Genomic DNA, 15,826 nt, shown 5'->3' with positions numbered 1-15,826 from the left:
TGACTGAACTTTTTTTTGAAATTTTTAAAAATGTTCCAGTGAAAGAGGAGAGTGAAAAAGTTGGCGTAAAGCTCAACATGCAGAAAACAAAGATCATGGCATCCAGTACCACCACTTCATGGGAAATAGATGGGGAAACAGTGGAAACAGTGTCAGACTTTATTTTTTTTGGATCCAGAATCACTGCAGATGGTGAATGCAGCCATGAAATTAAAAGATGCTTACTCCTTGGAAGGAAAGTTATGACCAACCTAGATAGCATATTGAAAAGCAGAGACATTACTTTGCCAACAAAGGTCTGTCTAGTCAAGGCTATGGTTTTTCTAGTAGTCATGTATGGATGTGAGAATTGGACTGTGAAGAAAGCTGAGCGCCAAAGAATTGATGCTTTTGAACTGTGGTGTTGGAGAAGACTCTTGAGAGTCCCTTGGACTGCAAGGAGATCCAACCAGTCCTTCCTAAAGGAGACCAGTCCTGGGTGTTCATTTGAAGGACTGATGTTGAAGCTGAAACTCCAATAGTTTGGCCACCTCATGCAAAGAGTTGACTCATTAGAAAAGATTCTGTTGCTGGGAAGGATTGGGAGCAGGAGAAGGGGACGACAGAGGATGAGATGGCTGGATGGCATCATCAACTCGATGGACATGAGTTTGAGTGAACTCTGGGAGCTGGTGATGGACAGGGAGGCCTGGTGTGCGGCGGTTCATGGGGTCGCAAAGAGTCAGACACAACCGAGTGACTGAACTGAACTGAACTGAAAATGTTGCCGGGCTTTCCTGGTGGCTCAGAGGGTAAAGAATCTGCCTGTAATGCAGAAGACCCGGGTTTAATCCCTGGGTTGGGACTATCCCCTGGAAAAGGGAATGGCACCCCACTCCAGTATTCTTGCCTGGAGAATTCCATGGACAGAGGAGCCTGGCAGGCTATAGTTCATGGGGCCACAAAGAGTCAGATACAACTGAGCAACTAACACTTTCACAAAATGCTGCTAGAAGGCAAATTCATGGTCAGATCTCCAGGTATCTGATGATCTATTATAGAAGTTCAGTTACACCGAACATTTCCATTGATTGGGTAGAGGGAGTCAATAAGTCAAAAAAGCAAGATTTAGACTGGTGGAATGCAACTATTTACCCTAAAAGAAAAAGTATATGTAATATATGTTTATTTATAATATTTATGTCTGTAAATGAATAAAGAAAGACACTGAAAATGCATACTATATGAAAAAATGTAAGAGCAAATCCATCATCCAATAATTTTGCTTCCTAGAGAAACACTCAAAGAGCACATACAAAGATGTTCACTGCAATGCTATTTCAAGAGCCAGAAAAGACAACAATCTAAATATCTATCAATAAAAGCATAGCTACATACATAGTAGTAAACCAAGAATAAGCAGTTTAATAGAATGAGTTCTACATAGATCAACATTTATAGGCAAACCAATCAAAGCAAGGTAGATAATACAGAATTAGCATTTACAAAACAGTATTAATGAAAATGGGCTTCCCAGGTGACTCAGTGGTAAGAATCTGCCTGCCCATGCAGGAGATGTTTGATCCCTGGGTTGGAAAGATCCCCTGGAAGAGGAAATGGCAACCCACTCCAGTCCAGGTGCCTGTGGGCCACAGTCCATGGGGTTGCAAAGAGTTGGACATGACTTAGTGACGGAGCACACACACACACACACATTAATGAGAACAAATGGAAGGAAAAAAACCAAAATGTTAATGGTAGGTAGTCCTTAGTAACTATCATCTTCTAATTCACACACTTAATGAATTTTTCAAATTAGTCATAACGGCATATACATTTTAAAGACATAAATATAAAAAGTCCTATGAATGGTAAAATTTGAAAAATACCTGGGGTCAATTAGACATTTTCCTGCTCTAAAAAAAAACAAATAATGCTAAAGCATCACAATGTGAGAAAGAGGGCTATACGGTATGCATTTATTTTTAAGTAGAAAAATGTATTACGAATTGCTGGAAACATTTATGTAAATAAAATGACTTGGAGCACATCTGGTGGATATGCCTGGCTATTAAGTACCAAAGAAGCAGGATTAGGAAAGGAGCTTAAAATTTTGTCTGAATATGAACTATTAATGATGGTTCTGCTGGGCTTCTTTGCCCCCCAAAAAGACTTAATATTAAAAATACATTTTCACCTCATTTGCTGATAGCTGAAAGCTTATAGCTGTCAGACATTTAAAAGAAAATGACAGTTTCAAATCTCCACAATCAGAATGGCTCAGAATATCAAACTTCAGTCCTGGAAAAGAAAATTCACACATGCACGTGTGCATAAGCTAGGGCTTTTTTTTTTTTCTGCTTCTCCAAAAATCCTCAAAAAGCTAAACCCCTCTCAAATTCTCCAAATCAGAGTGTCTTTAATTTAGTTTATGCCATAATTTTATTTCTCTTTAAGGAAGACATAGAAAACAATTCAGGTCTGTGCCTTCTGCATTTGATTTTTTTTTTTCATTGTGAAAACACAAGCCAAATGCCATGGCTTTTGTCTACCACCTATGTAAATTATTTATCTCTTATAAAATGTACTTTTGCCCTATGAAAATAATCACATAAATCATATAAAGATAGAAAACACAAAGAAGCAAAATTAGAGGGGGAAATGTATCGAAAATCCCAACATCACCCAAAGACAACCACTGTTAAATTTAGATGTATTTCAAGCCATTCTATTTTCTAAAACCAGTTTAATATAGTTGACCTCATGCTGCATATGCAAAGTTACTCCAGCTTTTTTCAAGTTATATGATAACCTAAATATGTTTCCATGTTACTTACAGTGCGGTAAACATTTATCAAAGCCTGTATAGCACTGCACAGAGAGGACACAGTACAGTTTACGTAAACATATTTGCATATTTTTGAAACACTTAGAAGGTTTTCCGCCATTCCTCATACTATTTATGGTACATAAAATTTTTCATTTGAATTTTGAGTTAAGACTCTCAAGTGTGGACAACAGAGATGAAGAGTTTGGGGATTTTTTAACTTGTTTTTAGACTTTTCTTTAGGGATCTTTGTTCCACGTTGGCCACGGTTGACAGCAGGTTGCATCTGACAGGCGTGACAAGCAGCTACTGGAGCAACCCTTGCACCAAAGTTACAGCAGCTAGCAGCCCCAGTTGTGATACTATAACTGGAAATTGTAAGCAGCTGAATATTCCTCCCCTCTGGGAGCTTACGCTCTCAGGGGTGCTTCTTTAACCTGAGCAGCATATGATGTCCATGTCTGCATATGTGGGCATAAGAATCGCTAACATCTATTCAGTGCTTAACATATACCAGGCATTGTACTAAGATTCCTTCTGTATTTTCTCATTTAATTCTCATAATACCACCGTGATTTACTCCCCTTTTACAGATGAGGAAATAGGCCTAAAGAAACATGACAGTCATCCCCAATCCACCAGGGCATGTGCCCTACCCTGGAGGCCCGGGGGTAGTAATGGACCCACATTCAACCACGCACCCTGCTTCCTATTCTCTGTTGTGAAAGCTGTACACATGGCAGAGCTAGCCGGGTCATACGCGTCCAAAACCCTGGGTTCGGACACACAGGTCTATTCTGCTGAGCCAACTCACCACGAAAGGATGGACCGCATGGGAAGGAGAAATAGATGGGCTGGAATCTCAAAAGGGAATGTGTGTGTCCAGAAAATAAATTTCCCCAAATCATCAAGTCTACACAGTTTTACCCCTGAACTTTATAATATTCCCATCTGCTGCCCTAACCATTTGTATCCTCATTTCTAATCTTTATATCAATAGCCCGAGAGATAGCAGGTGCTACAGAAAGGAAAGGAAAGAGAGAGAAGGAGGGAGGAAGATATCTATTAAATATTTATCAGCCATCTTATTTTAGGAAGGATCATGCTGGTGTGTTACACACAAAGACATACATAACACTTTCTGGCCATGAGGACATTCCTATTTCGCTATAGAGCTAAATTACACACTTATACAACAACTGAATAACAATGTAAGATTAAATGTGTGTGTGTGTGTACGTGTTCAGTCGCTCATTTGTGTCCGACTCTTTGTGGCCCCATGGACTGCACCATACCAGGCTCCTCCGTCCATGGGATTTTCCAGGCAATAATCCTGGAGTGGGTTGCCATTTCCTCCTCCAGGGGATCTTCCTGACCCAGGGATTGAACCTGTGTCTCCTGGATTGGCTGACAGATTCTTTACCACTGAGCCACCTGGGAAGCCCAAATAACAGCGTAAGGTATGTCATAAGCTGTATGAAATGGCAAGTGTCAACATTTTTTTCAGATTACTAGACATTTGAGACAGTTCCTCCCGTATATCAGACTACTCAACCTGATTTTGGCCTATGAGAAAATACTTACTTCAGGTAAAGACAGTAAATGCTATAGGAGATCACTGAACAAACATCAAGATACCAATGAGTTACTCCCCAAGGCTAAGTCCCTGAGGACAAGTCCCTAAGCATTCAGAAAGAAGGATGGTACTGAATATGGGAAGAGTAAATGTGAAAAGGGGGCTTCCAAGATGGCTCAGTGCTAAAGAATCCACCCGGCAAGCAGTTGACTTGGGTTTGATCCCTGGGTAGGGAAGATCCCCTGGAGAAGAAAAAGGCAACCCACTCCAGTATGCTTGCCTGGGAAATTCCATGGACAGAGCAGCCTTGTGGGCTACAGTCCATGGGGTCGCAAAGACGTGGGCACGACTTAGCGACTAAACAGCAACAGTAGTAGTGTGAAGAGACCGGCAGAAACAAGGCCGAGGTCTCTTGCTGGATATTCCTGGGGAGGCCCGGGGCCTTTAGGTCTTCTCCATTACTGCCACTGCCAAGGGATGTGTACACTTCTGTTGCTCTTTCCACTCATGCCTCCACATCCTACTCACCCCCTCCCAACAAGGATGCCCTATCTGATCTGCCTGCGCAGCATTTCACATTCAGCAGGCTGGTCTCTGTAGGTGGGGTCACTGCTCTAAAGAACAACATGCAGTCGCCCTTCTCTCTCAGTTGTGTACACAATTAGGGGAGTAAGGTTAGCAGAAATCATGGAAAGGCAGGTGATCCTAATGGCTGACTTTGTTGGTCGTGATGCCAGCCTCTGTGGGTTCCAGTCCCATTGATGTCCCTTAGGAACTTACATATCCTTGGGCAAGTTGCTTAATATCTCTGTGCTTCAATTTTTGCATATAAAAATGTAGGTGACTGTTATAACTATCTCACAGAGTTACTGTGAAAATTATATGAATTCTTACAAGTAAAGAATTTATGCAAATACAACTATTTTCACTAACAAATTTGGGTTTGCCTTGCTCTTTATTTGCAGGGCCTGCATACACAGGTCCAGACTTACGGGAAATAGGAAGCTCCTATTTCAACATCAAACTCAGGCCACAGTCAGCGGGTGAGGTCTGCCCAGGATAATAAATCAGCCTTTGTTTCTCATTTGACTGGATATTCTTCAACACATGGCCCACTGGTGAGAATCAGAGGAGGAAAGGAACATAACTCCATAAAAGAAGGGATGGAAGGTTGCACCAATTCATTCATTAGATTTTAAAGAGCCACAGAAACTATAGAAAATAAATTTTATTCCATAGGCAATTGCAACTGTATATTTTCTTGGGCTGGAATCATGAGATAATAAAAGCTGTCTTTTATAAAAATTAACTGGCAGTTATACAGAGCCTTTGGCAGAAAGTTTCTGCATCCATTCAAACCAGGGTTTTTAAAGGTAAAAGAGTTTCCAGCACCTATGACTTTTTTTTTCTACCCAGATTCTTTTGGGGCTTCCCTGGTGTCTCAGATGGTAAAGCATCTGCCTGCAATGCAGGAGACCCAGGTTCGATCCCTGGGTCAGGAAGATCCCCTGGAGAAGGAAACGGCAACCCACTCCAGTACTCTTGCCTGGAAAATCCCATGGATGGAGGCGCCTGGTAGGCTACAGTCCATGGGGTTGCAAAGAGTTGGATATGACTGAGTGACTTCTCTTTCTTTATCCAGATTTTTTTAGCCAGAAATGTAGTATACAATACTACATTTCAACAAAGCAAGAGTTGTGACTCTTAAGTTCTTAAACCCCATGCCTGACATAGAGTAAGGGCTCCACAATGATGACTGAATAAATATAAAACAGTATTTGCAATAACTGAAAGGATACAATAAGAAAGCTGAATTTGATGGCATGAGTTTAAGAAAAAAAAAGGAAAAGATAAAAAGTGAGGGAGTGTCTGCCCAGCTAACTTCCACTGCAGTAACCAGCAGGAGCATTCTAGGGGACACAGGCTGGAGTGCCCTGAAGGTGTGTGGCTTCACAGGGGAGGGGCTGCTTCAGCCCAGGGCCCAGCTCGAGAAAGGTCCTAGGAAGGAATGGACCACTACACCCCAGGGAAGAAGGGAAGCTTCACTGTGCAGAACATCTCTCAGGAAACAGAAAAGGTCAGTGTAAATTCTCAAGTTGTTGAACTTGAAAACCAGCAAGTAAGCAAAAGGAAACTCAAGTTCACCCTTCCTTCCAATAAGGGAAAAAAATCTTGGGAGCGTGTTTTCTGGGAAGAATCGGTCTACTTGAAACCACAATCAGAAACGTTTCGAACAAATTACATTCTGGGTTAAAAAAAAAAAAAAAGCACATGATTTTGATGGCATCTAAATCAGTCAAAATACAAGAAGAGGAAATGGATTTGCTGCTCCAGGGTTGAAACTACTCATTTTAACTCATTTACATCCTCATCCTTGTCTACCATGTACGTATCTTTCTACTGACTATTCTGACTGGAACACACTTTGGGGAACACCTTGCCACTCTCAAAACTGTTGAGGCTTTCAGAAAGCTGTTTAAGTCAAGAGACTGCCTCTTTCAAAGGCCCTTCAATCAGAGTAAGAAGCATCACACTGAAATCAAGAAGAGCCCAAAGAGCCATCAAAACAGGATCCCGACAGAGAACTGTAAACCGAGTATGATTACAGCTCAATAAACAACAAAACAACTTAAAGTGGAAAACGCTGACAGGAAATAACCCAAAATGTTAAGGCAGATGTTTTGGGGTAATACAAATTTAAGTAATTTTGGTTCCATAGTCATCTAGTATTTTAAAGAGCATTTATTTGCTCTTTTTGGAAAAGCACACAAACATTTTCTGAATATTAAAGTCCAAGTTTTTCTCAAAGTCAAGAAACATAAAATAGCATCTAGGGAATTAAGTGGGGTGTGGTGTGTTATTTAGACCTCACTGGAAATAGCTTCCTTCACATCTTGAAAATCTTTTATTATCACTCAGGAAATTTTTTTTAACTTGGAAGGGACCTTAAAGATTGTATGATAAAAAAAAAAAGTACCTCATTGTACAACTGAGGAAACAGTGAATTTCCTAACAAATGGCCTGTCGGGGCAGACTTAGAAATCTGACCCACATTTCCTGCCTCCTAATCAATGTTCTCTCCAGCTCTGAGTATATCACCAAGGAAAGTGTCCCTTCCCCTCTCCAAATAGGAAGAAAAAAAAGCATTGCAAAAAATTGTCTCTCTCCACACCTGGATATATACCCAAGAGAAATGAATACAAATGTCCACACAGAAGCTTGTATATGAATATCCACAGCAGCATTATTCATAATAGCCAAAAAATGGAAACAACTCAAATATCTTATTAACTGATGAATGGATAAACAATGTGGTATATCCGTGAAATGGAATATTATTCACTTGTAAAAAGGACTGAAGTATTGATACATGCTGTATAATAATACATACATGGATGAGCCTTGACACTACTATGTTCAGTGAAATAAGCTAGTCATAAAGGACTACATATACAGGATTCCATTTGTATAAAATGTCCAGATAGGCAAATCCATAAAGTCAGAAAGTAAATTAGTGGTTGCCCAGGACTGATGGGGCTTCCCTGGTGGCTCAGTGGTAAAGAATCCACCTGCCAAGCAGGCAACGCAGGTTTGATCCCTGGGTCAGGAAGACCCCCTAGAGAAAGAAATGGAAGCCAATTCCAGTATTCTTTCATGGGAAATCCCATGGACAGAGGAGCCTGCCGGGCTATAGTTCATGGGGTCACATCAGACATGACTTAGTGACTAAAACAACAGCAACAGAGCTGTGGGGGACAAGTGGTGGGAAATTGGGGAAAACTGAGTTGTTTTAAATTCACTGTAGGGAGGAGTGCAACTGAAAACAAATACTAAAGATTTATCAGCACTTCTGTTGCAAGTAAAGAATAATACTGATGATGTCATATGGGGGGAAAACAATTGTGTAGATTATTATCTCAATCAGCGCATTTATACCTCTTCCATTTTTGCTGCCCTGCCATTGATTATGCTACCCAAGCTCTGGAACTCTGTCTCTGTTAAGATGGTAAAGTCTCCAGAGACATTTCAGCTGATGAAATGACCCAAATGAAACAGCTGTGTACACTATCCTGTGGAAGAAGCCAGGCTTAGTCAAGAGCCACCTGCTTTAAAGAACAACACGCTATTAAGCTGCAAGAAATGAATCTGCTTCATATGGTTTAACCAAGTGGTTAGGTGTGGGGTGGCTCTCATTCACAAGCCAGCTGATGGAATGTTGCTATTGGACTGGACGTTCAGCTTCACGGCTTCCCACCACACCCAAAACAGCCTCTTAGCTGTTTGCCCTACTTCTCACTCACAGAAAGTCCAGGAACACACTGGGAAATGGATCCCACTCTGTGATCAGTGGGTCAATCACTGCCTGGAAACAAAAGGGTGTGTAAGAAGTAATGTGCCAAACCCTATCTGGTTTCAAATCAAGGAGACCTCAAATCCAAGTACGTCCAAAACTCAGTAGCTGAGCATTATTTTTTCTCCCCTGTTCAATGACAGGAAACTGCTCATTGTGTTTAGAGTTCAGCAGCAAATGAGAGCTTTATTCTGGCCTCAGATCATCCCGGAGAACCTTAAATGCTCTGAGGCTCTGACCAACCTGCCTGCCAACATTAACACAAACACAAGCACACATGTCAACTCCGAGCTCTCATTTCACCATCAGCCCTGCAGCAGGGACTCTGCTTCCAAGCAGGAATTTTTAAACAGAAGGGTCGGGATGCATACAAGGGATGGATACCCTGTTTGCATGACTGATCTAAAGTTACGTGAGCCCCTTTCTAGGCAAAGCCCCTAACTGTTACCTCCAGGACTGTCTTCAGAGACCTAGGACAATGGTAAACATGTAGAAGTCTCAGCTCCCCACCACTCAGGGAGCAACATAAAGGCCTCTTTTTCCTAAAATAATTGAGAAAAAGTAGATATTCCATTTCTTTAGGTCCACAGTTCAGCCTCGACACTGACTCTACCTTACACAGATTTCTGTTTTGTTGCCTGAAATCAAAACACTGATTTTATACAATTTTATTTGCCAATTATATCTTAATACAGCTGAAAAACTGTTTTCATAAATAAACCTTAAAACAAAAACCAATTTATTTTTCCTTTATGAAAAAAACCTGACTCTTTGTTATATTAAAAAACTGAGATAGCTACTTTCCTCTGGCAGGAAATCAATAACTTTGACCAATTCACACCCACTGGACAGAGTTCAAGGGACTCTTGTTGACAGTTTCCATCTGGTCTGAAGACATCCAGAACAGATTTTTTCCGTAAGTGGTCCAATGGCCAGAGGCAGGTCTCCCATGCTGCTTGCCAAACCTGTCACAATAAATGTAATATAATGCTGATAATTTATTGTTGGGGAAAATGATGATTCTACTATCAAATATTCCATTTCACTATCTAGTGAGATAACATCTTGCAAAATCCTGGAAAAAGATAGCTTAATTACAAAATTTCCAGGTCTACATAATAAATACTCTTATTTACATGATCTTGATATTCCACAAGAACTAATACATTTAAAAATCTAGGCTGTTACTATGTAAAGGTACGCTAAGATTTTTTTTAATTTTTTACCTCTTCCAATGATGCAAATTTATCCAGTAGTAATTATAGTCCCTTTATGTTAATATCATATAATCACTTGTTTACAATGACAAAACTGCATCCTCTGAGTCACAGGAAAAATTAAGAATAGCTGTTGTGCATATGTGTGCTCAGTTATGTCCAACTCTTTGCATCCCTGTAGACTGTAGCCTATCAGGCTCCTCTGTCCACAGGATTTTCTAGGCAAGAATATTAGAGTGGGTTGCCATCTCTTTCTCCAGGGGATCTTCCCAACCTAGGGATCGAACCTGCATCTCTTATGTCTTCTGTGTTACAAGCAGACTCCTTACCTCTTGGGCTGAACAGATAGGTCACCATAAGATACTGTCCAGATGCTCCTTAAATAGTGCTCCATTATATCTTTTTCCCCATAATTGATCATTTAAAACAGGTAGTAAATGAATGGCATTTCAATAGCCATCTAGCCATGTTAGTAAATACTTGGCTCAAAACATAATACTAAATCCAGTATATAAATGCAGGAAAGAAAAGCAAATAAATAATTAGATGTATTGCAGAGAAAAACAAAGCCCTGCAAATAAAGCTGACAAATTTGATAACTACTCCCTCTATAAATAGAAATAGTTGCTAAATGCTAAATATGCCACTTTTACTTCCTCCAACAAAGCCAAACTAGAAGGAAAAATTGGTTGATACTCTTTTTGGAAAAAATCCACTGGATATATATAATAGTTTGCAACTGGACTACAGATGCAAAGCCATTTGCTGAAAACTACAGAGATAGCGAATTACCTAATTCCACACATGCGCTTAGCTGCTCAGTCGTGTCCAACTCTTTGCAACCCCATGGACTGTAGACCGCCTGGCTCCTCGGGGAGCCCCCCTGGGTCCTCCATGGGGATTCTCCAGGAAAGAATACTGGAGTGGTTGCCATGCCCTCCTCGAATTCCACATAGAGATGTGTCTTTATAGATAAGACTGAACAGATGAACCCAGTCAACCGAAATGACTGGACACTTTTCTCCCATTCCTTAGAGACCACCAATTCTGTCACAATTCAAGAGGACACAGAAGACAAGACCTTGCTCAAACCAGCAGATGAGGGGAAACCCAGATTTCCGTTCAATCTAACACAAGTTTCTAAGTGTCCGTCATGTGGCCAAAATCCTGCCGGGCACTATCAAGATGAGAAACTCTTTCTCTCAGCCCTCAAGGAAGTTACATTCCTACAGCAAAACAGACGCAAGAAAACAAGTAAATACAAATCAGGGTAGAATTAGGTTTCATAAGGTAGCTGCTCAGGTTTTTCAAAAGTGGAGAACAGCTCATGTGTATGTCTGGGAAAGCCCTTTGGTCATCAAACATCCACATCATATTCTTTAATTGCCAAGGAGAAGTACCTGTGCTCGAGAAGCAGGGAATCCTTGACTCTCAGAGTACCAGAGAGCATCTTCATGGTCACAAAGGAATGAGGTTGGAGGATGAAAATAGACGAGATGTTTGTCTTCCCCAAAAATTCATATGTTGAGTCCTAATGGCCAATGAGAAGGAATTAGGAAGCAGGGCCTTTGGGAGGTGATTAGGTCATGGAGTGGAGTCCTTGTGAATGGCATTAGTGCTCTTATAAAAAGAGACCGCAGAGAGGTCCTTCACTCTTTCCAGCATGTGAGGACAGTAGGAAGATGGCCTTCTATAAACCAAGATGCAGGCTCTCACCAGACACCCAGTCTGCCGGGGCTTTGATCTTGGACTTTCCAGTTCCTCCGGAACTGTGAGAAATAAATTTCTGTTGTTTACAAGCCACCCAGTCTGTGGTATTATGATATAGTGGCCCATACAGACTAAGTCAGAGGGCCCTAAAGTGGCAGTGAAAACTGAGATGTTCATGTGTCAAAGGAACAAAACCTACAAGACTGCAGGGCCACATTCTGCAGGGGTCCCAAGCAGTGCGCCTGAAATCTGTGGGCTCCTCCGGTGAATCCAAACTGACACAGCAGAGAAGCCCAGCCAAGGCTGGTAAGTCCCCACTCAAATCCGTCATTAGCTCTGAGTATCTTATCCTTGATCACAAGTATCCTAGAGAAGACCTGTGTAACAAAGACCAGTTTCATTCACAAACCTAATAGAAAAGACTGCTGCCGGAAGGCTATTGACTGGGTTAACAATGGTATTTCCCGGGAGTGAAGACATAAGAACAGAGAAAGAAAAACAGCTTGTTGGATCATATATCTCATCTCAGTCTCTTTAGAACAGTGCTTCTTAATTAAGGCTGCACGCAGCGTTGAGTTTGGTAATATGCCCGATCTATTTAAATAGGAAATAAGAAAAATACAGAATAACGGTGATAGCACTCACTGGTACATAACTCAGCCATGCAACAAGTCCCCTCCCTCACCACTTGTAGGGTCTCATTTTCTATTATTAGACTGTAGCTGACCTACAAAGTCATCTTAGTTTCAGGTGTATAGCACAGTGATTCAAGTATATTCTTTTCATTTTTAGGTGATTACAAAATTTTGAGTATAGTTCCCTGTACTATATATTAGGTCCTCTACATACAAACCTTCAAACTGCAAACTTTCAAAGATATAAACATGTGATCACATGTCTAATCACGTGCTTTCGTTCACATGTCCAGTGTATGTTGTCACGTGTGTGCATCCTCTACAAGTGGTTGTGCTTTTGTGTACTTTACTTTACAGTAGTGTACAGAGTGCTTTCCTGGTGCCTCAGTGGTAAAGAATCCGCCTGCCAGTGCAGGAGATGTAAGAGACTCAGGTTTGATCCCTGGATCAGGAAGATCTCCTGGAGAAGTAAATGGCAACCCACTCCAGTATTCTTGCCTGGGAAAACCCATGGACAGAGGAGCCTGGTGGGTTACAGTCCATGGGGTCACAAAAGAGTCAGACATGACTTAACTGATCGAAGCATACATACTGTATAGAGTACAACAGTGTCTTTCAGTACAGCCCGGTATCTTTATTTCAAACCTGGGATGTCCAGAAGCAAACATAAAAGCAGCAGTGATGCGGCTGGTACTACTAAGAAGCGCTACCTGTTGTACTGGATTACTGTATTTTTCAAGGTACTGTAAGATTAAAAACTGTTTTATCTTCATGTTTGTTTTCATGTACTATTTGTGTGAAAAGTGTGACAAATATATTGCAGTACAGTACTACATAGCCAATTGTGTCAGCTGGGCACCTAACCTAACTTTGTTGGACTTAGAAACAAACTGAGCTTACAAACACGCTCTCAGGCCAGAACTCATTCGTATGTAGGAGACTTACTGTATAGCAGCATGAATATGTTGATCTCATTTTTGAAGCTTCTAGCTCCACAGTTACAGACGCTGCGAGGTGCAGCAGCAAGCAGCTCACGTCGTTAGGCGTGTTGCCTTGGCTTCATCTATGGCCTTCTTGGTCTTGGCCAAGGTGATAGGGTGTCAGGGGTACAGCTCTGTTTGAATTCAGCTGGCCAACCACACCCCTGGTTGTAGTTATTTGTGTTTTGTGTACCATGTTGAGGAAACACAAAATGCACAAAGCCTTTCTTTGCTCAGTCATAGCAAGCAGATGAGCACCGAACATCACCACGACAGTGTACTGTATGAAATCTGCTGTATTCGCACTCCAGGCTCACGCCATCAGAGCTGTCTGCACGGCTTTGACAAACCAGCCTTGAGGAAAGTCAGATATGCCTTGACACTTCAGCTTTTACTAGGAAGAGTTCCCTGCCCCAGTTAAGATCCCAACAGGAAACCAGTGGCACCCTCAGATTAGGACACTTGGGGTACATTTACAAAACTGAGGAAAAGAGTGCAATAACTGGGGTGCTAGCACAAGTTATCCCCCCGCCCAAGCTCAAAGGGACAGAAGGAGTTAGTATCTACCCAAATCAAAAAGCTAGGGAGGCTGCAAGGATGCTAACCTTAAAAGGAAAAGTGACCTTTAGTAGACTGAGGCAAGCTCACAGACAGGGAGCCCACAGAATGACGCTAACTTAATTCTCCCCTCTCCTGCCTGTCGACTAAAAACAAACAACGCACAACCTAAAAGTTGAGAGTTATGCTTTATTCAAGATGTCCCAGGTGGCACTAGTGGCAAATAACCCACCTGCCAACGCAGGAGACATAAGAGACACAGGTGCCATCTCTGGGTCAGAAGAAGATGAAATGGCAACCCACTCCAGTATCTGTGCCTGGGAAACCCTATGCACAGAGGAGTTGATGGTGTACAGTCCGTAGCATCACAAAGAGTGAGACACGACTGAAGTGACTTGGCATAAGAGCCTGGGAGACAGCCTCTCAGATAGTTCTAAGAAACTGTTCCAAAGAGATAAGGGAGGAACCAGGATATATATAAGTTTTTGCTGAAAAAAAATGTAGTCAAACATCAGAAGATTACTGCTAATCACAAAGAACCAGATATCTCAATTAATGATTTTAGTGCTTTTCTATACATAGGAAGATGCAAGAGTCTAGGTTTATAAAAATTATTCCTTTTATATGCATCTTAACTATGTAGGACCAGTATCCTGTTTTTCACCATCCTGAATTCCTCTCAGGGTCACCATCAAGGGCAGCTGCAGTGGCTGATGGTGATGGTGGTCAACAATCATTGTTTATTGAAATGGCATGCAATGTTCTTTATTCATATGCTCATCTCCTGTTGGGCTCCTTACTGACTGAACCCAACTAGAAGCCACCAAGCATGGTACTCTGTTGACTCAATGCATATAAGCAGAGAGTACAGGGTAAAAATGAGTGGAGAGTGGGTGTACAAGGGGAGTAGTAGAAGGCACTCTTAATGCATAAAAACAAAAAGCAATACAGAACTCTAGGGAAGGGAACATGCAAAAGAAAGTCATGGTGCAAAAAGGAAACCCACTAAAATGTGGCCTAATGTGCTGAGTATATTGGAAAGAGAATTTAACATTTCCTGAAGACAAAGAAGTTGTGGTCCTGGTACCAGAGAGAAAAAAACCTAATCATAGTATAGCTCTGTAAACTGCAGTAAAACCTACTTTCAGCTTTTGTCTTTCAAAAACCAACCTATACATAAAGCAGATGATTTAAATTTCAGAATGTATGTGCTTCTGCTCAGTCACTAAGTCGTGGCCAGCTCTGCGACCCTCTGGACTATACAGCTCACCGGGCTCCTCTGTCCATGGGATTTTCCAGGCAAGAATACTGGAATGGGTTGCCATTTCTCTCTCCAGGGGATCTTCCTGACCCAGGAATTTAACCCACGTCTCTGGCTTGGCAGGCAGATTCTTTACCACTGAGCCACCAAGGAAGCTCCATAGTTTCAGCCATAATGACTTTCACAGTAAAGATGAGGGGAAGAGAGAAGAAGGAAGGGCAGAAAACAGAGACTCAAGAGGTACTGTTGAAAGCTGATCAAATAAAACACAGAAATTTACAAATATCAATAACAGCTATAAAATTGGAATATCATAACCACTGTAGAAAGGTCACCTCAGGCCTTGCTTGCCCAGCATGTGAGCATCTTCCCCTGGGCATTTCAGCTTCTGGAAGAAATAACTGAGCAAACATAATGTCTTCTCGTTCCAGTCATTCAAAACTCTCCATAAGCACCAGTTCATATGCTATGTTCCCACTGTCATCTTCCTGTTTTAAAGATGCAGCTGTCCTCAACGGAGAGATCAAAGCTTTGACGATTTTAAAGGGAAATACTGACCAATTTTCTTCTACGCTTTGGGTTTCACTTTCATATGCTATTGTTTAACTGGTTCCAAATTAGGAGGAGTACGTCAAGGGGTATATTGTCACCCTGCTTATTTAACTTATATGCAGAGTACATCATAAGAAATGCTGGCCTGAGGGAAGCACAAGCTGGAATCAAAATTGCTGG

The 15,826-nt window shown here is 41.4% G+C and overlaps 1 protein-coding gene across 9 annotated transcripts in view; it reads right to left on the bottom strand.

Annotated features, from left to right (window-relative positions):
- Positions 1-15,826, bottom strand: part of RASGRF2 (Ras protein specific guanine nucleotide releasing factor 2) — a 260,807-nt gene that overhangs the window by 200,004 nt on the left and 44,977 nt on the right. Inside the window, exon 1 of one of the 9 annotated variants that reach the window (XM_055562921.1) lies at positions 15,430-15,689. The exons of 7 other annotated variants lie outside the window; for them this stretch is intronic. In XM_055562921.1, the coding sequence (XP_055418896.1) occupies positions 15,430-15,557 (128 nt within the window). In that variant the 5' untranslated portion in view covers positions 15,558-15,689. Of the gene's footprint in view, positions 1-15,429; positions 15,690-15,826 lie in introns of those variants that run through there. One more of the 9 variants, XM_055562924.1, reaches the window with a different exon arrangement.

This window comes from Bubalus kerabau, chromosome 1, assembly GCF_029407905.1.
Source record: "Bubalus kerabau isolate K-KA32 ecotype Philippines breed swamp buffalo chromosome 1, PCC_UOA_SB_1v2, whole genome shotgun sequence".
In the NCBI taxonomy this organism is placed as follows: Eukaryota; Metazoa; Chordata; class Mammalia; order Artiodactyla; family Bovidae; genus Bubalus; species Bubalus kerabau.
This window is presented reverse-complemented; position numbering and strand designations above follow the sequence as displayed.